At 34.0% G+C, this 23,218-nt stretch overlaps 1 protein-coding gene across 1 annotated transcript; it reads right to left on the bottom strand.

The window, feature by feature from the left end:
- Window positions 1-5,231: 5,231 nt before the first annotated feature.
- Window positions 5,232-14,406, bottom strand: LOC129224547 (uncharacterized). Its single transcript, XM_054859022.1, has 4 exons — window positions 14,160-14,406; window positions 11,421-11,515; window positions 11,160-11,338; window positions 5,232-7,046 (listed from the first exon to the last, which is right to left on the bottom strand). The coding sequence occupies exons 1-4, from the start codon at window positions 14,200-14,202 to the stop codon at window positions 6,836-6,838; spliced, it is 528 nt and encodes a 175-aa protein (XP_054714997.1). The 5' UTR covers window positions 14,203-14,406; the 3' UTR covers window positions 5,232-6,835.
- Window positions 14,407-23,218: the final 8,812 nt, after the last annotated feature.

Raw genomic sequence — 23,218 nt, 5'->3', positions numbered from 1 at the left:
TTTTTTGGGGGTATTGCTCTTGGGGAAGAGCTTCATAGGTGGTGCGCCTTCGTTAATGGGATAGATAGATTTGGAATGATTTTAAAATCGAATGATTGATTTTCGCTTGCTTTATTCGAATGGGGTTATAGTTGAATGTTTGGCATCGAATTTTCGATAATTGAGAGATTCCTTAGTAATTGAACAATATTTTTCGAACGAAAATTGTTAATTATTGTATGAGCGGATTTATGGAGGGGAATGTGTTGTGTGAGTGGCGGGTACAATGAGGGTCATGCCCCCTCCCCTCCAAACCGTCGACAACACTATCCGTACCCATTGTGTCTAAACAATTTATGCATAAAATGTAAACGATGACAGTATCTTTTTAATACGTTAATTATTTTTAAAGAAAATATTTGAACTTCTACTTCGTTACATTGCTTATGAAATTAATTTGCAAAGTTTATCCCCAATTTTATGCCTTATTCCTGACCGATTTGGGGCTTTTTTTTTAAATCCCTGAAGCAGTTTCAGACATTTTTCGCACCTAAAACTGGAATTTCGTTCATGGGGGAGGGCTTTTTTCAGCATTACCCCCACCCCCCTTCAAATGATTTTCTGTATCCACCCCTGGTGTATCTGGTGGTGAAATCTTGAAACAAAGGCTAGAGAAATGCTTTCATACTGTTTTGAACTTGACAGTTATTAACATTAAATATGTAAAATTTTTATCAAAAAGTGAGGGATAATGATAATATGGCCCGGTCTTTGGGCGAGACTAGCAGGTTTAAAATTGAGAATTGATAAACTTAAAAATATATTGAACCGGTATGGTACAAACCGTGTAATTGAAAATTTAAAGTGGTCTTAGCTCTTTTTTGGATTATAATTTCTTAGGGGGAGGGGGTATTGTCATAAGAGGCGCGCTATTGCGCACAGGGACGGACAAACACCCGTCATTCTCTTGAGAAACCGCGGTCTGCGCCACTGATCCCCCTCTCTTGTACTCTATCTCACGAGGACCCTTGTATAATATATTCTTGTTGTAGAATGTTCGGTTATGGAGCGCCTTGGATGATTTGAAAACCGAATACGTAATCTGATTTTCAGAGAAACTTGGTAATCAATTTCAACCCTTTTGAGGATCAGCGAACGGAAAATGAGACATAGCTACGAAACCTTAAGTTCCGAAATGGACCGTCGCGAGCCGAAGCATTTTCAGCAGTTTTGCCTCTCTCACATACAACTTTACCAAAAAAAAAAAAAACTCATAAAATCAGCAAATCCATTGACTCCAAATTTTTAAGTAATAAGGGTAAATATATATAAAGGGTAAATGTATAAAGGGTAAATAATATACCAATCAACATTTACAAAACTGTAAGGAATATGACATTGAAAATATAAGGAATATGACATAAACAGAAGTGGGTAAAACAAGCGAAACACTTAAATTTAATTACGCAGACGAAAATAAATGCTACGCACACAAGAAGTCACAAATATCTTGTGTATGGAATTAGAAAGAAAAAAAAAGACAATAACCTGTATAAAATGTAATTTTTATTAAAAAACTGGGCTGATGAGTGGAAGCAATTATAATTTCACACGACGGACTTCAGTATTTCTTTTTAATGCACTTAGAAACATTTCAACTTCGTTCCCTACACTTTTATTATTGTTATTGCATATTCCCTCAAGTCAGCGAATGAAAAAAAAAATAAATAAAAGAGAGCGAATCAAAAAAGAAAAAAAAAATCATGAACTTCAAGCCACACTTGTACACTTTTCAATGTGCCGGGAATCTCAATCCTCTGGAAAACGCAGCCAGAAATATTTTACCCTCCCTCCCCATGTATTAGTCAGATAAATATAATTCCACTACTCTCAACAAGAGCGCCGAAAAAAAAAAAAAAAGCAAAGCAATAAACAAGAAACAACGAGTTCTTTTGTGCAGATAGCAGCGATTCCCTTACTTGTTTACATTATTAACTTGGAGTTAGAGAGCCCGAAACCATTCGAAATAATCACGTGATTACTGAAAATCATTAGTTTAAATGCATAACCGTTTGAATAAATCACTCAGTCGCCCAAATGCCGAGCTCCTAGTTTCTGACAAGCTAACAGGGAATCTCTTCGAACCTGCATCCTCCAAGGATTGCGACCGCTAAATGAAGACTAAAATCTATCAAATCGGCCTCCTAAAACAGGCTTGCATTTCGAACTTTTCCAGAGGGTAAGGGGACAAAGGGTGTACATGCTCATTTTATCGGAAAACAGCAAAAAACTAGACCCACTTAAATGTAAAAACTAGAATTTATCAAGGAATTTGAGGGGGGGGGTATTGCCTCCCTCCAGACAACCATAAATTGAAGTTTCAATAGCTACCTATGCGTCATGAAACTCAAGCCCGTTATTTCGGACTTTACAAGAGAGGAGGAGAGGTTTAAAGAGTATCCTACGTTGCATATTATGCCGAATAACAGAAAAAACTTCACTTATATGATTACAATAACTTCTAAAAGCAGGGAGGATTTGCCCCTTATTATACCTCTAAATGATAGGCTAAATGGCACATTCCTATCTCGAGCACACCCCTGCCAAAACAATTCGGGAATTCGACTGTTCGAAAAGACGAGTGTCCACCTCCCCCCCTTTCGCAGGGCGATGGCACACCCTCTCAAATATTACGGAGCATCCATCTAGAAACAGCTCTCCCCCCCCCCTCCCGAAATGAGATTTTAAAAAAACCTCTAAAAAAACCACTTCTAAAAATTTCGGTTTCGCAGGCTGCGTCATGGACCACGCCCCTCTCAAAAATGAGATAAAAACACTCTGAAAAACCAGCCAATGGAGCAGGCTGCACCATGCCCCACCCCCTTTAGTGGGCAACCCTGTAGCAGTCAACTCAATTCTGGAAAAGCTCAGAAAATGAACTACTTGAGTACTCGATTCAAAAGATCTCGAGAAGTCAATCGCTCGAGTACTCAATTCCAAAGATCTCGAGAAGTCAATCGATTGAGTACTCGATTCCAAAGATCTCGTATATCAATCGCTCTAGTTCTCGATTTCAAAAGATCTCGATTATCAATCACTAGAGTGATTGACTTAAAAAGATCTCAATTATCAATCACTCTCGATTATCAGAAGTACTCGATTCCTGGGATCTCGATTATCAAAAGATCTCGATTATGCCCATCGGTATGGCAACGGTCAGTGTCAGGTGGGTGAAGGTAGAGTCCCCTATATAAAAACGTATAGCGACTCTAGTTGAAGGTGGGTATAAAATCTAAAATCTTTTTTTTCTTTTAGAAAAGGCTCTGAAATGAGACAATTAAGTTTATTTTAATGAAACTTTGATACATTTTGCATACATGGATTCAGCATATAGCATAACCATTCAATTTCAACAGTATTTTCTCTCACCCAAACAGCACCGGATTAACATCTATTTACGTTCCAAGGCCAAAAATTAGAGATTATGCCCCCCCCCCTCCCACATATCTGAACTGTATTGAAATCGTACCCCTCTCCCTCCCAAGGCTTAGCAGCGGGCCAGTGCCAAGTGAAGATTTCGCGCTCCGATGTGTGTTGACCAAATGAGGGATGGATTTCTTTCTTTGTTTTCGTTCGATGTTAAAATGGGCAAGGTGGGGGGGGGGGTTACCCAGGGAATTTTTAGAAATTGAAGCGTTGGAAATGTAGTTTTTAGACCACCTAAGGCAATTTAACGGGAAGTAATGGCATTCGAAATTCGCCCTGGAAAGTTTTCGAAACTGAAATACATAACATACGTAATTGCAGGGGAAGCTGCTGTACCCACGGAAGCTTGTACCTATGGATGTTGGTCGGGAAAGTCCGGGTATCGTCAAGAGAGATCCTAATTGGTGTTCAACGTATGTGTCACAGCCCTCTCCAGTACCCCAGGAAGTTTCAACACCATCAAACGAACATTTAAGATTTTATCGCATTTTTTCCGTTTTAGTAGGACCTAAGTAAAAAAAAAACATGAGCAATTTCTTTTTTTTTTCGTCCGTCGTGGATAGTATTAGTTACTTTTGTTGTAAGTATCATGTTTCCCTATATTTTGAAGGTTTTGTATCTGATTTTTAATGTTGTGAAACTGTTGTCCTGTTGATGTGACTGGCTTGCAAAATGAAAATGGCGTACCTTTGTACCCAAGGACAGACAACCATGTGTACCCATGGACGGCAATTTTTAGTCTGCTTGGGTCACACCTGAGTCTTATAGTGTGAAATACCTCAAATTGGTGCCTTGTAATCAACGTCCAAAATTTGCTTTCAACCATGATGATGAATTTGAACTAGAGCTTGAGGATATAGCGTTGAAGTAACCCACACCTGTTGTAGGATCTACAGACCACCAATCCCACCTGTTTTCATTTGAAGTGGACTTTTCTAGATTTTTGTTGGTTTAACCTAAACTGACTTTTTTTGTAATAGGTTAATTTCGTTAAAGGTTTCAATTTGCATATATATTGAAGTTATTACGTTAGGGAAATAGAGAGATACTAGTTGGCCCGTGCGGAACTCTGCACTGTGCTTCGAATCGTGTCTTAAGGCATTTCGCTCTTTAGAAACTTCAAAGAATGAACATTATGAAGAAGAATCAAAAAAAGTAAACATAAAAAAGTAAGCGCACAATAGAAGGCATGTAATTTGAAGACATGCGTAACAAAACCTCGTTAAATACAACATTGTGATAATTTGATCATCGCTCATCTTTTCGTTGTACGTATTTTCAATGCAAACATTGAAACTTTTTTACTTTTGTGGGAAAGTAGGCTAAAAATTATAACAGTAAATATAACTTCTTCTACCAACATTTTTTCTCAGCCCTTAAAAGTCAACTTTTTAACATTGATTCTGTCCAATATTCCATTTTAAACTTAACTCATTCAAAACTAAATTTATTTTTCCAAAAAAGTAAAGCAGTGTTTTGTTTCTACAGTTTGAAAAACTTGCAATATCTGTGCAGTACATCATCCAGGGGAATCCTCATTGGGTGGGTGTGTAGGGATTGCGGGGGGGGGGGAGTGACTTTCTCCACCCTCACATACTTGAAGTAATATTACACATTTATAAATTCCTGAGCATATATTAGCTTTGCTTAACATAATGATCTTAAGCTTTTCTCCTTCTACCTGGCAAATATTTTTGGTGGTTTGGCACATACACATAGGTCAGTTGGAAACAAAATAAAGTTGATAAAAATAATTTATTGTGGAAAATATCAAAAATGTACATTTGCTGCTAAATGTTTTAACTCATTAAGTTACATTTAGTTTTGTTTGTATTATATTTTGCTGCTGCATATTGAGTTTTCACCACTTGTCAACTTAGTGTGTCTTCTAAAAGTTGACATTGATTTTTTAATGTGGCACCACTGTAGGTGCTATTATCACTTGCATTTTGACACCTAAGTTTTTTTTACCATATGGAGGCACCTGGGCTCTTATCGAAGATGCGAAACTGCACTAGGATTCAAATTTTCTCAAAAGTATTTAAGTCCAAACGAATACTCACAGGATTTTTTATACGTTACATAATCATACGGCATGTATACTGAAGATTTTTCTGCATCTTGAAAATCCATTGACTGGAGCTGTTTTTGTACTTACAACTATGAGCACAAAAAAGAGGCCAATGCGTAACTATGCCACGCCACTCTGTTGGTAGTATGGCTTAGTTACATTTGACATAGCAATTAACTAGCAATAAATGTAACACAGCAATTGCTACTGGTCTTCCATAGTGTCATGGGTGTTTTTAATGAAATTTATGATTTAGCAATTTTGCAAACTTTACACTGTTTCACTACCTCCTGACAAATTCCCTTCCGGTTATCTGAATCAAAAGTTGGCACCTATTAATGCTTTTGTGCTATATGCTTGGAACATTTATTTTATGGAAATCTTTACATACTGAGCTGTCTTACTGAGGCTTTAGATTGTGGCTATTGGCCTAATATCATTGAAGCTTTTTATAATGGATTAATTTAGTTCCTTCCTTCAGAAAATGGTTCTGTCTCTACATCTGCTTACACTATTGTTTTGTCTTTTCATCCAAAAGTTAGTTAAAGTAGCTAAAATATTGAAAAAAAAGTTTGGTTTAGACATTGCATTTTCTTCTGTAAGACTAAGCTTACTAAATTGAAATGTCCTATTGATTGTCATAGCAACTAAGGTATTTAGAATATTGCTTGCAAATGTGGTTTAACTTACATTGGTCAGTCTAAGCATGCCCTCCCCTCAACCGCCATCTAACATTGCATGAAAACTATGTTAAGCATAAAGAACTCATAAACTCTTGGATGTCTCAGTATTGTTCAGATTTTTCTCTGCTAGAATTATACGTTAGTAAATGTTCCTTGGTCAGTGACTCTGATTTTCGGAAAATATATTCATATTTGGAAAAATCGTCATTCTCCGGGCATTTTTTCAGTAATCCATTTTTCCTAATATTTGAAAGCAATTTTTATAACTGCTTTTTCTGCAAGTCTTTCACTCCCCTTCTTTGCTCTTAGACTTTTTATTGGTTGTTTTTGTTCCTTGTTCTGTGCTCTCGGTTGATTTCTAAGTCGCAGGCTTTTTTGATCCTTGGTTTACAGCTTAGTTATTTTCATTCCCATGTCCTACATTCACACTGGGTAATATATAATTTGACCTATTCGGTAAAAATACTGTCCTTGAAACAGCTATTTGCTGCATTTTCAGACAATTTGCTTTATTTACGCTGCTATCATATTTTGTTCATACTTCTTTTATGGATTTTTTTGTGTTTCGACATTTTTTACTCTTCAACATTTTATCTTCAATCTAAACACTTTTCTTTCAACTTTCACATTCCATTTTTTCGTCATCTGTAGTGTCCTTAGATTCAAATACAGTTGAGGATTGTTTTAGTTCTGAACGTGGCAATGGTTTCACAAAAGTAGCAGTTCTTTTATTTTGATGAGAATAGTCGGATCTCCTAGTGGCTCTTCTACTGGAAACTCGTTGAGGATTCAAAGAAACCTTTGGAAACTTCTTCACCTTTTTAAACCTTAAAAAAAAAAAAAAAAAAAAAAAAAAAACATTAGAACCATGTTTTAATCTATGATTTTCATGGAAAGAAAATAAATAAAGCAGCCCTTAGCAGAACAAGTCAAATCAAAATTTTATACATAGTTACTTGGAGACATGCATAGGAGATTGTGATGATTTTAAAAATGTCGTGCTCATGGCTACGATTACAGTTAGAACAGCATATAGAAAAACTGCAAATGTTATTGGAATGATTGGTATGTGATGAAAATTACTGTCATAAATCATTTGTAAAGAAGAGAAGTATAGAGGACGGATGCCAACATGAGAGAAGAGGATTTTTGACTAACTTTGCATAATTCAGGATTAGGCAGCAGTAAGAAGCATTAATCACAGAACACATAAGCTAAGCATTACTCAAGATTTTTTTTTAATATGGAGTGTGGAAAGAGTGTTTTTCCAATCAGGTGCTTGAATGTGCCAAAAAGTACACCAATTGTTCCAAAGTCATTTGTGTTTTTTCAATATGCTGATCACTTTATGAGAAGAGATATTGGTTGTTGCCATTTAAAAATTTTTAAATTCTCTAACTGTAACATTAGGGCCGTTTCCATAGACACTTTCGACCCAGGAAAGAACCTGCTTTTCACCGCATTCCAGTTATTTGCGGGGCATATGTGGAATCTTTCTACTCCTGCTAGCTTCTGGAGTGAAAGCAGTGTTTTTACCCAGAATGCATTACCTGAAACAAGTTTGTCTAGTAGCTGCTAAGGATGCTGGGTAAAAACCGCTTTCTCTGGTATAATGGGAGAACCTCTTTTTACATGGAAATGGGGAATTTTTCAATCGGTTTTAGCCAGAGTGGGGATTTATCGGGTCGAAAAGTGTGTTATGAACGCGACTTGTGAGCGCTGTATTGTTTAAACTCATCACGATCACCAGCACACTCCTTGAAACAACTATGTGTGAAATTTTGGTTCGATCGGTTCAGCAGATAGAATGCAAGGGTTATTTAATTCATAATCTTCACATGTATGAGAATTGGTGGAATATACCTAAGGTTGAAATAATAAATCTGATTATTATCAATTATAATCTCTGATTTTTAATAATAACCAAGTATTTTGGTAAATATGGTAGAAAATGCACAATTTTGATGCATGTGGTTGGTAATCATATTTCATTGAAACTTTAATCCAAATGTGACGTTAATTTAGCTGTAAGCTGTGATAATGAATCTGTCATTGTAGACATTAGAAGATGTGGAATAAAATAATATAGCTACGTAAATTGAAGAATTCAGCTAAAAAGCAAAATACTAATCTGTAAACAAACATTAATTACATCAAGATTTTCATTAGGGAGACACACACAACTGGATATCATAACGAAAATGAGAGTTTTAATAAGGATTTTTTAAAAGCTAAGGAGGGATTTTTCATGTTAAGAAAATAAAATATATTTAAATTATATCCCACACAAAAAAGGATCAACAAAAACCAATTATAAAGAACAAAAGGAAAGTTTTTCAAGAAAGTAGCATTGGTGTTTATCAATATACATAAATATACCTTACAATTATTTCCATGATGATTTAACTTTTCTTTGAACAGTTGCTCCCAAAGTGGGCGCCGTGACACCCTGGGGTGCCATAGGGAAAGGCAGGGGTGTTTTGAAGTGCCCATGGTCTCAATATGCTTATATACAGTAGAGATAGGCTAGGGTGTCACGAGAAAATTTTAATTCTTCAAAGGGTGCCGTGAGTTGAAAAAGTTTTGGAACTGCAGCCCTAGAGACAAAATTTACAGAAACAATCCAGTATTATGGACGGGAGGGATTTTCAAACTTTTTACACATGTGCTCAACTTTTCTAACAAAAGTACATAAAAATTTCTACAATCACTGTTCAAATGCGTAATTCCAGTAAAAATAATAGTAATAATAATAATAATAAATAAATAAAACTTCAACTTTTCTTTCAATGAATATTTTCTAAATATCTTTCTTGCTTTTTAATTTATATGTACAGCTTTAAATTTTTTTACAAGAATTCATGGTTGAAGCAATATTGTTTTCATGTTTGCTTTTTCTGTTTTGTACAAATATACTTACTATAGCATTAGGCCTCGTTTGTCTGAACCTTCTCTTCAGTATCTTAATATTTTCTCATTGTTTTCATTACAGAAAAAAAAAAAGATCCTGAATGCAGTGGCTACTAATAAAAAAAGTTTCAACCAATTTCAAAATGTCCAACAACCATTAACTAAAAATTTGACTTTTCAGGTTGAGTGAAGTTGAAAAGATAGTAATGGTGGAGGAAGGATATAATAGGGACAAAATTAATATAAAAGGAAAGGTTTACTAACAAAGAAAAGGGCAGAACTAACAAATTTAGAATTTTCAAGAGGATTTCAAGGTTTAATTTAAAAAGAGATTTAAATCAATCATAAGGAAAATCATTCAATTTAAATGGTTGACACTCAGAATATGACTGCTGTAAACTTACTAAATTTAACAAATCTTACACAATTACAGAAAATAGTTGTTTAAAATAACCCATTAATGAAATATTACTACAATATTACTGCAATGAGTGGGCTTGTTTTTGAGCACAAATTTTCTCAAACCATGTTGTTCTGGAAAAGATATCTCTGTGAATAGTGCAGGTGCTCAAAACCCAATGCCATAGCGATGTTGTTTTGTAGCTTTTAATTTTCTGATGCCAATTTGACAGTTTTTGTTCAAAAATTTTGATAACAGCTGCATGCCTTCTAACAATAAGTGTAAGCCTCTGTAGTTTCATACAGATGTTATACGTTTTTGCTGGAAAGAAAAGGAAACACAATATGTATACTATATATACATACAGTGGTGTACCTAGCATGGGTGTCACCCGGGGCAGTAATTTGTAGTGTCGCCCCCCCCCCCCGCTACAAATGCAAAAAAAAAAAAAAAAAACAGGTTTTAACATTCTATGTTAATATGAAACCATGAAATTCATACAATTTCAGAAACAGCCATGCATTTGAGGCAGTGAGAAGCAAGGGGATGCAAGTGGCAAAATTACAAATTTGGAAACCAGTACACATGGTAGGTGAATCTCTCCTCTGTCTTGGGGGAAAGAGATGGTACTAGTAACCCTGGTAGTTGCTGCTATACAACATGATCTAGAAAAAAATTTAATGAAAGCCTACCTAGGATGTTATCTTCAAACGCATTTTACTCAAAACTTGAAAATGTCCACTTACATCCCTTTGCTTCTCACTGCCTCATTTGAGTTATACAAAATTTTAAGTGGGAGAATGTGCAAAAGACAAATAAAAACTTTGAATGCTTTTTATTTAACTTCCCCAAGGTGCATGCGTGCAGGCCATCGAGAGCTCAAAAGAGTAAAGGTGTGCAGGAATTTGAAGGCTTCTTAATTACTTCCTCAAACACAGGGAAATATAATTGAGTTCAGTTTTTTGGTATGATAGGAAGTCACTACTAGATTGACAATCTGAACCAAATCCTGAGTATAATATTCATTCCATGACGTGGGGTGGGAAAAAGGGGGGGGGGGGGGTCCAAGGTTAGCTCTCCAGGAATATTTTTGAATTTGTAGTCTTAAAAATACAATTTAGCTTAGTATTTTTCAAAAATTTGAAATTCCAATTTAGGTGTCATCCCCCGAACGGGGCGGATCACCCCCCTTGCCCTCTTGTAGTGACGCCACTGATATATCTTTACTAATAATAAAGCTGAAAGTCTCCCTGTCCGTCAGGATCTCTGTGACGCGCATAGCGCCTAGACAGTTTGGCCGATTTTCATGAAATTTGGCGCATAATTAGTTCGTAGCATGGGGGGTGAGCACCTGGAAGTGATTTTTTGAAAATTCGATTTTGTTCATTTTCTATTCAATTTTAAGAAAATTTCACCAAGCAAATTATCACAACATGGACGAGTAAATCTGGAATTTATCATAATGTGGAACCGTAACATGGGCAAGCAAATGAATATAGCAAATTTTCGAGAACTTTATCATTCATTATTTGTAAATATACAGGCGAATCAAATGATCTTTTAATTTTCTACCACAGGCAAAGCCGTGCGGGTACCACTAGTATACATATAAAAGACAAAAAAATCTTACCAGTATGTGGTATTTTTCTTTATAAACCTTCTATGTTTCAAAAACTTCCTATATCTTATGAAACATTCTCGGAAAATAACAGCATGTCTTTCAACTACTTCTGTTACATAAAAATCTCTCAAATCTTTTACACCCTTGATGCAACCCATTGCAACTGGTAATGCAGCATTTAAAGGATCCTAAAATTAAGAATAAGATAAATGCATTGCGTTTTAATTTATTACCTTTTCTATAAAATATTAAAATGGCTAAATATTTCACCTTTTCATTTTCATAGTGCTTAAGGCTCATACACAGATCAGTAAGAAATGTATCAAGTATAAGAGTCAAGAGTTCTTGTACCTCTGTAGTGGCAGCTAAAAATTTAAAACATTCATCAGTTTTTATGAACAAATTGCATAATTGATTTTACTTAACACCATTACAGACTAGATGTTAAGTCGTGGATTTCCCAAATTTCCCTCAGCAACTGAACTTGCATGCAGACACAGTTAATTGGATTTTCTGTTTTAAGATTCCACGTTGTTTGTTTATATTTAAGCTAACCAAAAAATCAATAAATACGAGTAGAATATTTTCACAGAGGAAAATATTCTACTTGTAGGTTAGGATCAAAGAATTTTTTTTACCGAACAATGTTTTTCAACTCATTCATTTGAAGCCATTGTTGAAGTCTTCAATATTAAACTACAGAATTCTTCTGTCCCCAACAAGACAACTAGTGATGTTCCCATCAATTTTTCTGAGGATATACTTCCTGTAATCCATTATGCACAATATGTGTATGTGATCATATACATATATGTCCAGAAATTCATGAGGGTATAACCCAATGGTAATAAGAGTTCAGGGTTTTCCAGGGAGAAGAAAAAAAAATGGCAAAATTAAAGTTTCATATTTTTCTTATATTTTGAAAATTAACTTTAATTAACTACTACTGTAATGATTAATAACTACTCTTTGTGTGCTGCTACAAGGGCGCTTTGGTAAAAATTGTAACCGGTAGCTATTGGCATTCTTAGCCGATCATCATTGCTTTAGGAAAATCTTAAAATGCGATGATAGAATCTGAATTTATAAATGAAAATTTTTGAAGCTTGAGGGTACACGCTATATGTCTAAAAAATGTTTGAGAGTATGCGGCGTATATGGAATATACCCTATGGGAACATCACTGAAGACAACAGTTTTAATCAGTATCCTGCTTTTGGAAAACTGGAAATATTGGAGACTTGAGAAGAAGTGACTGCCCATTTCTACTAGGCCAGTACAAAATGGACAATATGTAGGGCAAAATCCCAAACTTGCCTTCAAAGAGTTAGAAATCTGGTATCATAGACATTTAACATATAGAACTAATCACAGAGCTCTGAAGAAATTGAAATTTCACGCTTACCGTGTTTGGTGTTATTCAAGAATGGAAAACTCCTAATGAAATTAAACGATTAATTTAATGCCACAGGCTAAAGTCATTCTTGGATGAAGTAGTACTGAAAAACTTAATTTTGTGTTCTTTACAGATATAGAATATTTTCATCTTACAGAATTTGTAAATAGACAGAACACAAGAATTTGGTCCACCAAAACCCACATGTTTATCAAAAACCACTTTAAATTAACAATTACCCTTGTTATATCGCACTTGTCAGGAGGCAAAAAAAAAAGCGCGATGTATCCGAGAATGGCACATAACCGAGGTCATAAAGAGGAAAAATTCAATCAACGTAAAAAGTAATGAAATGTGCATCTTCAAAAATACTACTCTATCGTATAAGGATGATTTTCTTTAAAAAAAAAAAAAAAAAATTTGTCGACCAATTTTTATCTTTAAAAAAAATAAATAATTTAAAATACATATAGATTTTTTGTTAGTGGGGGATTGCAAATTGAAAGTAGTAACTTAAACTTCAACTAATTAACAGGGCCGGATTTGGAAGTGTGAAGGCCCCGGGGCAACGAAGGAGTGGAGGCCTCTAATCAGGGTTTAAAAAGATGATCATATTTTCGAAAATATTCGATACTTTGATATATATCCGAATAGTTTGATATATATATGCATATATCCAATATTTTCGATCAGCACTTTAATAGTAAATACATCCTGAAGTTACTATTTATTTTTTTATTATTATAATTTATAGGGGAGAAAAAACGTAAAATTTGCTGACCCGTGAAAGTTAGGATATTTTGCAAAAATTTTATTGTGGGGGCCCCTTTGTTGTGGAGGTCCCGGGGCAGTAGCCCCACCTGCCCTCCCCTAAATACGGCCCTGCTAATTAAGTGTATGAAAAACATGCCAGGTTTTTTCATTGATTAAAAAAAAAAGAAAATTATTTTTCTGAGAAAGATAACCTTTATTCCTTTGATGTCAAATGTAAAGATACATTTAAAAAAAATTTTTCGGGAGACAAGGAATAAGCGCAATACAATAAACTCCCGATTATTCGCGAGAGGATTATCCACAAATCAGTCGACTGTTGGAAACTTGTATTTTCGCAGTAAAAAGCAAACGTCAATAGCTGTTTTTTGGTCGAAAAATTGCAAAATTAAACTTGGTTGTTTTTGTTTTATTTCTCCATTTTTTGTGCTTTCTCCATCACACTTCTGTAGTTCAAAAATACAACAATTTTATTGCACTGTATATATTTTTACTGTTTGTAGAAAATACTATGCGTCAATACAGCTAATTTTTGGAGGAAAAAGAATTTTTACCTTATTTGTCCCTCATTTTAGCCCTTTCTGCAGTTTACCCACGATTTTTACTATCCGCGGCACTTGTGCCACCCGATTCCACGGATAATCGAGAATTTACTGTATATCTGAATGAGAGATATAGAAAGGCATAATGTAACAAGGGGTTACTATACTATTTTACATTTGTATTTTTGTCAACAAATAAAAAGATTAACCCACCCGCTCATGACAAGGTAAGTATGATAAAAGCTAATTATTAAAAAAATATGCACAACAAAAGTAATGACAGGTAAACATGCAACTTACTACAATCCTTCAAGTGAAGCATTGTTAAGATAGTGTTCCTCATCTCTTTTTCCCGTTCACGTTTTTCAAAAATATTTGGTTTAATTTCACTTGCTTGTTGAAGCTCGCTTACTGGGCATGGCGAATAAAGAACTTTAAAGTGAACTATCCCATCAGCAGTTTTTTTCTCAAAGTATCTTCTCAAGAAATCAACGTAGGAACGAGGGATGTCATGTGGAAATTTTGGAAAAGGAAGATTCTTCAGAGAGTTTAGCGCAGTAGCTAATTCCAGATCCTTTTTCTTAGCAAACTACATAAACAAAAGATTACAAAAATGTAAATATTTTTGCTGTGAACATTAAAGCATATTTTTTTTAATATCAAACATGACTCTTCATTTGGAAAAAACACATGCACACACGAAACCACAACACATCTTTTATTGTATCAATTAAAATAAATAGTGGCATGGAAAAGTAATATGCACTGAAGAAAAGAGAATTCCAATTTGAAACATGAAAAAGCAATCAACCTATATGAAATTGACAAAACATAATTATTATTTTTTAGCTATAACAATATAAATATGATGTTACAATGTTTTAAATACTGAACGTATAACTATTAAAAAAAAATTTATAGTCATTGACGATAATTTTGAGCCATTCCAGTGAACTTTGCTTCACTGCAAATTTTTTAGTAAATTTAACAAAAACAGAAAAAAAATGTAGAAGGCCCTGTGTTGTACTCAATTGATAAGGTTATAGAATAAGATTTCCACTATTTATTTTACAAAAAAAAAAAAAAAAGGTGATGAAAAATCAAGTGTCACTGATGGTCAAATTAGCCAAGTTATTCACTACACAAAATTTGTTTACAGTCACAGAACAATCCCCACAAATCCTGACAGACTTGTTACCTTCACTGTCAAGTTTGGGAACAACTACAATGGGTGTAGCCAATTTAAAATTCCTTTAGGAATTAAAGAGTCCAATTCTTTGTCAATTAGGCTTCTCAGCGCATAAGGAATTAGTCTGGATTTGCAAAACATTGGAACAGTCTTCTCCTTCATTGCAATATTTACAGGTTCCCCTAATATACCGCTATAATCATTAAAGTCAAAACAATCCGGAAACTTTGATTTGTACCATTTAAGAAAACTATCTTCATTAGAAAAATCAACTTCATTAGCATTAAAATTACATTCATTGCTTATATTACCCGTAAATGCAGGCTTGAAGTTATCAATATTTTTATATTAAGTTGTTCTATCCAAGAGCGACCCATTAAAGTCAGTCTATTTGGCGGCTTAGTGTTTCTTTTTGGTCTCGGTGTTTTGACAGTTGGAGGGTTTGGCGAATATGCATTTGTACCAACATCTATCTTTTCTGTTTTAGCTTCTGGCATGGGCGCCCATATAGGGGGGCAAGTGGGGGCTCGAGGCCCCCCTTAGAAAGTAGAACTTCTTTGCTTTTAGTACTTTTTCTTTTTAAAAATGTAAAAAACATTTCTTTTCCAGTTATTAATGGAATAAGTTATTAAAAATTTCTAATTTTAATGACTCTAATCTGTCCTGAAATCAGTTTCCATGGGGAAAATACCCAGATAAACCATGGGGAAAATATCTGAGCCCCCCCCCCCACCCCTACAATTTTGCATATGGGTGCCCTTAGCTTCTGGAGATTTAGGCGCGGTTGCTTTGTCTTCTGCAACTGAGACCGATTTTGGAGTTTTAGATATATCTTTTCCAATAACAGCATGCTTTAAATTAGTTGGCTCAGTAGGGATCGAAATAAAGGGTAATGGAGAATCTTCTGGCGCTTCTTTGGCTCTTCGGAATCCTCAGTAACATTTTTTTGCAGATGATCATCGTGAACAAATCGTATTTGCTTATTCACATCTGCTAAATATGCATTTGCACTAATAATTTTTATAATCTTTCCAGGAAACCATTTAATTTCATTATTTCTAACAGATTTTACCCAAACTTTGTCATAAATATTGAAATGTCATACAGCGGAATGCAAATTTGTACATGATTGCTGATGTTCTTGGTAGTCTCTTTCACGGGTCAAATGATCAAACCGTAGTTTTGTGATTTGAGGAGTAAATTTAAATAATAGTTCAGCAGGAGATTTTAAAGTGACAGAACATGGCGTGTTTCTGTAAGAAAATAAAGCACAATCAATCCCATGTTGAAAACTCCCATATCTTCGGTTTGAAAATGTTTGTTTTTTTAACATGTTTTTTGTAATATTTATTCTTCTCTGCTGCTTCATTTGAATTAGGATAATAAGGTGGAGAATTTCAAAATTTTATTTCATTCGATTTACAAATATTAAAGAATTCTTCTGACTTAAATTGACCTCTGTTATCTGAAACCATTTCACTTGATAAACCAAAACAAAAATATATTGATCGTAACTTTGTGATAGTAGAGTCCATACTTTTGACTACCGCAACTTCAGTCCATTGAGAATATGAATCTTTTACAATTAGAAGATTATGGTTTTCAAATTCTGCGTAGTCAATATGTATATGCTCGAAAGGTTTGCCAGTCAAAGGCCAATTGCTTGATGGAACTTTAACAGCACTTGGTCTTGTCATTTGGCAAGGAACACATTTGTTGACATAATTTTCAATTTCTTTATCCATGTGAGGAAACCAAAAATATCCTCGAGCAAGATATTTCATCTGAACTATACCAGGACGTTCTACATGTAAAAGAGCCAAGTACTTTACTTTGTAAACATTTGGGAATTACTAATCTGTTGTTAGTAATCCTCATGTGAAATGATGGTCTACTAGTATTGCTAAAAAAAATTTTAGTAATATTATCCACTTTTTCAATTCAAAAAATTTAAAATATTTCATTTTTTAAAAACCCTAAGTTTTTTTTCTTAGTTTTATTTTTACTTAGTTTCATTTATTTATTTAATTAGTTATTTATTTTTTGCACATATTACAAAACCGTCTTTTGCATATGTGCATATGAAATCGCTAATTTTGACGTTTAGTGCAAATAAACGGTATTTTAAAAAAAAAATGCATATTACTGCGTTTTTATTTTTTTTTTTCACTTCTTTCTTCATGTAAGTTATATAAAAAAAGGAAAAGAAAAAAAAAGAGCAAATATTTTTTTCGTTTTCAGCACATATTCTTTTTAGCTTTTAGTAAATATTTTAAGTATTTTTAGTGCATATATATGCATGCATTTCTTCATGATTTTTAGTGCACATAATCCAGGCTCTAATCACTTTCCTTGTCTTTTTTTCCTGTGAAACTTGGTGAGAGTTATTTTTCTTCACTGTTTGCAATTTTTATTTTATTACATGTTATTGTCAGTTTTAGGAATTGTAAGACAATCTGATGAAACAAATTTCGACTTCAGAAGGAGCAATTCAACGAATATTTGTTTCTGTAAATGTGCTCAATTTAAAATAATTTTTGTTTACATGATATTCATGCGTCCTTGCATGTTTTATAAATTTAAAAGTTTCTTATGCACTTACAGAGTGATGGAGGACTGTCAATATGAAACTTTATAATATTTTTCTTAGAGTGATTTTGTGTATATTTCAAAATTTAAGAAATGTTTTCATTACTTTTTTTTTTTGCATTTTCCAATCAAAATTTTTGTTTTTCCTAATATTGCAGTACTGTCATTATTTTGATCTGTTACATTTTTATGGGAGCGATATAAACCAGGAGTGTTTTTTAAAACTCATATCTTCCCACCGCTGTACGCATACGAGGATTTATTTGAGGAGGGGCGGGCAAGCCAAACATGAAGGTAACTTCGCAAATTGAAGTATAAAATTATTCAGCGTTGGTAGTTTTGAATTTATTTCTTGCGAGGAGGGGGGGGGGATCATGTGTCACTCCTTAAATACACCCTTGACCCCCCTCCGAATTCTTAAAGTTCCCCGCCCCCTTAAATACGCCCCTGCCCCCCCCCCAAACTTTCAAAGTGCTCCCCTGGAGCAAAAAGTCTGAAAGAAACACTAATTGCCCATGATGCCATTCCTTCGAGAATATCTGACCTTGTTCCTTCTAGAACACCTAACGATCACTTACACGTGCATTGGAATTGCCAGTCATGTTGACTGATCAGGTAAAGGTTGTATGCAAAGTCATTCAGAGATATAAACGTGGCTGTTGCCAGTTGATGCTTCACTTGCACAGCCAAAATATCTTTGCAGAGAAATCTGGCAAGCCAATTCTCTGTTAGTTGAGCAGGATTTGGCTGTTTGCCTTTTTGTTTTGCAAATGATGTTAAATTGTTAGTAACACCACGGCTGTTACTAACAAGTTATCACATAACTTGTTAGTGAAGACTTTGTTCTTTTAATGAACTAATGACAAGTCAATTTAAATATAACTTAACTATTTGAAAACTAGGTAAAAGAGATTTTAAAGAGGAAAAATTCAATTGATATACAATAATAAAAGTTTCAGCAATTTACAGAGGCAGATTCATGTATAGAAGGGCTCTTCGCAATGCATTTTTGGAGTCCCTTTTAACGTGTAAACATTTTTTCTTGTGCAGTTTTGGATTCTTTTTTGTAGCCCTAATGTTTTGTGGGCACGTTGCAATTTTGCAACATTTGCAACATGGAAAATCTGCCCCTGGCAATTTATTAAATATTTTGTGACATAACAATGATAAAATCAACAATATTAAAGCACAAAATTTTAACACTTCTTAGGCAAGTGATGCTCTCCAGGGAAGGTCCAAGGTTATTTCTGAATTAAGAAAAAAAGATTACTTGTAAGCACAAAACACATGAATGCAATGATTCTGTGACTTTTGTGTTTTAAGAATAATGATTTTATCACTACTTTTTCTGCACAAACATAGACGCCTCACTTCCAATGATGCAAGAAACTTTGATGTTAATGAGCAATATAAAAGCTTCTGGTACTTACCTAGATTGTGAAATTATTTGACAGAGAAAACATCAACTTCAGAGAATTCAAACAATTTCCTTCCATTAAGTTAACCAAATAACAAACACAAAACTAAAATTGAACATACCTAGTGGCTGATTGTTTCACACATAGCAACTGCCATCAAGTTACTAAATACTAACTAAGTACACAAGTTACTAAGACTAACGACACAAATGCACAAACGCACTTCGACCTGGTCAAAGCATGAGGTGTAATTTGACTGATTTGGCCAACAGTTTATGTAGTGAATATTTTTGATACAATTATAATTATATAAAATATTTTATTTTCAATTATGCACAATTGTATCTTATAATAAAACAGGGAAGAAATTATGTTTAGCATAAAAGTTTGTGTGTAGTGAACACTAGGAACTAGAAAACTGTGCAATAATAGTATATTCAATTTAACTGATATTTGCTAAGAAATAAATAAGCTAGATTACTTATATTTAGTTAGTTATTGTATGAAAAACTTTTATTTGCAAAATGAAACTATTAAAATTTATGCACCTTAGTGTAGATTTAAAAGTAGGTATGTAGAGCAGATCTAAGAATCAGTAAGTAGAGTAGATCTAAAGCTAAATATTTTAGGCCTTGTATCATAATTTCAGTTTGAAACTTAATTTACTAACCTAGTAGTCCTCTTTTCTAATAAGTTGATATTGTTCTTAAGATAAGGAAGAAGACCAAAACTAAATGTGATCATAATAAGAATCATAGATCTAATTTTGATAGTTTTTAGAAAACAAAAATATTAGAATAATTTCAATACCTTTTTTAAAAATTATCTCTACAAAGGTAGGCTTGCCAGACATCCCAGTTTGACATGGACAGTCCCAGATTTCAGACAAAACTCTGGGGTCCCGGCCGGTTTACTACATGTCCCAGAAAATGATAAATTTGATAAAATATGACCAAAAAAGTCAAAAAATAAGAAACTGAAGGATTATTTAGGATAGTTAATTTGTCATTTGTAAAATTGGCAGAAAAGTTTTTATTAGATTAGCTTTCAAAGGTTTTTGCAACAGGATTAAAAACATTCTAAAAGTTCGGGCCAATTGAAGTTACATGAAAATATATTAAAAATTTTCATTCCTCATTTAAATAGTTTCTACTAAGAAATAAAATGTTTGAATTTATTTGCTTGTTTCATGGGTTTGGGTTCACCTCCGGTTTTGATTCATTGTTAGTAACATTTATTCATAGTATTGAGAAGAAACTACTCACTAATATAATCTAAAAACGAACCAAGAAAGTGCACCCTTCTGAATACTTGCGAATGGAAAGGGGGGGGGGGGGGTCCCACTTCTGATGTCCCAATTGAACATTTCAGAAATCTGACAAGCCTATACGAAGGCAAATTTCAGAGACTTTGAAGATTTTTTGTCACAGGTTTGTTTTAATGTAAAGCTTCTTGGTGCATAGTGCCCTTAAGATGTGTAAACTCGCCCAAAATAGTAGCCTCTTTTGACTAACCTAATTGCAGGCTTGGGATTCGCTTAATAATGTTACATAAGGAGGCATTATTTGAAGTTAAATTGGATCAAATGTGTGTGTAAAAATTTCATATAGTACTTAATTTAATCAAGTTCTAAACCAAAAATATACAAGTGCAGCAAAAAAGTTCACTTACCTAGACCCTTATGTTTTTTTTTTTTTTTTTTGAGTGCAAATCGATGCTTTGAAGAATGTTTCTCAATATTAGCTCAAGTATAAAGTAGATTCTTGAAATAATTTCAATTACACTTGGCAGCAATTATTTGAAGCACTCAATAAGTGCAGCATAATTGGCAACTTATCAATATGAAGAGCTTAATCTTGGACAAAAGTGTAACTATGTAATACCTGTCAGATAGACTCACCCATGGTAAAAACAACTTAATGGCTATTCATATTAGAGAAAAAATTACTTTGAATTGCTCGGGTATTGTCGCAAACCCCATTTCTTCAGTTACATTAATTACATTTCTTTAAATGATGCATCATTCCTAATGATTCTATCACATCATGTCTCAAGTTTCTATGGCTTGGCGGTCAAAGTTGAGCTCAAAAAGCACCTTGGAAAAATTTATCTTGATAAAGATCATGATGAAAAAAATTATATGTACACTTTTAAAAATGAATTCAATTAGAAAATTAAAAACAAAATGCATACTAGGAATAGTCAGCATGATGGTAAAAAAAAAAAAAAAAAAAAAAAAAAAAAAAAAAAAAAAATCTAGAGTTAAAAGATAAAAGAAAAACCCTGTAAGGATAAAGAACAAATGAAAAATTTTGATGCAAAACCAATGCCAATTCCATGCCTAATGCCTTTGGAAGATTGTTCCTTGGAATCGGGAGCATTTAATGAATGGTTATTTAGCTTTATTGCATTTCCAACATTCAGGAAATGGCTTACAAAGTTACAGAATAGTTTAGTAATTCTCGGAGTCAGATTTTCTCTCCCTCTTCTCTTTTCTTTATTTGTCCAAATGCAAAATACAGTCAATTCGTGATAACTCGAAGTCTGATAACTCAAATATTACTATAACTCAAAGTTTTTATCATGTCTTGATCCCTTTGTCTTTAATTCCTTCCTAATTATTTTCAATATCTCAAAGGTAATTTCCTTTAACTTGAAGTTTTTTCAAAGATGATTTGAAATTTATGTCAAAAGAACAAAAAAAAAAAAGAAGAAAGAAAAAAAATAAAAGAAATACACTGCCAGCTCAGTCATTTCCAGCCAAAGACTGCAGTTTCGTGCTTATCAGTACTCATCAGCCCGTCATAGGAAAGTGACTGAGCTGGAGATGGGAAGGGGGGCTCTTAAGGAAGCCAAGAGTGCCAAAAAAAAACTGGTAGCTAATATAGAATTAGCACAGACCAGAAGAGTGCCCGAAGCAATGGTTCGGTTCAACTCGAAGATTGAAGGCAAGGCATGGCATATTCAGTAAATTACCACCCAGTAGCCAGGGCTAAAGCAGAAATACATGAAATACACCGCCAGCTTAGTCATTTCCAGCCGAGGACTGCAGTTTCGTGCTTATTAGCACTCATCAGCCCGGCATAGGAAAGTGACTGAGCTGGAGATGGAAAACCTCTTAAGGAAGCCAAGAGTGCCAAACAAACTGGTAGCTAATATAGAATTAGCACAGACCAGATGAGAAGCAATGGCTCGGTTCAACTCGAAGATTGAAGAAAAAGTAGTTCTATGAGAGAAAAGTTCCGTCACCTTCACTTGCAATTCCTGCACAATAGACCTCTAAAGCAAGGAGCCAATGTGCGATAAAGGAGTTATGCATGTGGAAATGAGTATAGCTTGTTTCCTTTTGTTGTACTGCACTGTTTACACTACACTTAGACATTGCTGGACTGAGAATCCGCTTTTAAGCTGTCAAGTAGTCAACTGATTGTACCTTTATTCAAAGGCTGATCTATGTTAAGATGTGTTCCCCTTCATTCTTTAGTTCAATCATTTGCTGATAAGTTCCCAAGAGATAAAGAAAGAGTTTTCTTTACTATTAAAGATGTCTGAGCGAAAGCTAAAAACTTTGGATTTGAGTAAAGTAAATCTTATTTATGACATTGAAAGGAATCCAACAATGAAAAAGAAAGATATTGCAATGAAATATGGAATACCTCCAAATTACTCGGTCAATAATATTAAAATAAAAAAGAGAAACTTCAAAAAACTGGATTAATCCCTGAAACCGAATTTGAACGAATGAAGATGTGCACCTTTCCTGATGTAGAATCAGCTCTATTCAAGTGGTTTCAGCAGTATTGAAATCAAGACCATGCCATTCCTATAAGTGGATTTTGCTGCGTGAGAAAGCAAGGAATTTTGCTATATTACTGAACATAGAAAATTTCTAAGTCAGTGCTGGATGGCTGGAGAAGTTCGAGACCAGATACAACTTCGTCTTCAGAACTTTCATGGAAAAACTGCTTATTGAATTTTAAAACTTTTAATTTCCGTAATTTTGCCTGTTATATTTACATATTAATTACAATATTTTACAGTTTTTAGTATTAAAATGTCGAAAAACCAAAACTAGCGGTAAGTTGAACTTCCAATAAGTCGAAGTTTTTCGTTGGTCCCTTTAGATTCGAGTTATTGTAAATCGACTGTATATTGAAAGATTT

The sequence above is a fragment of the Uloborus diversus genome, chromosome 6 (assembly GCF_026930045.1).
Source record: "Uloborus diversus isolate 005 chromosome 6, Udiv.v.3.1, whole genome shotgun sequence".
In the NCBI taxonomy this organism is placed as follows: Eukaryota; Metazoa; Arthropoda; class Arachnida; order Araneae; family Uloboridae; genus Uloborus; species Uloborus diversus.
Note: the sequence above shows the minus strand (reverse complement) of the source record. Positions and strands in the feature narration are given on the sequence as shown.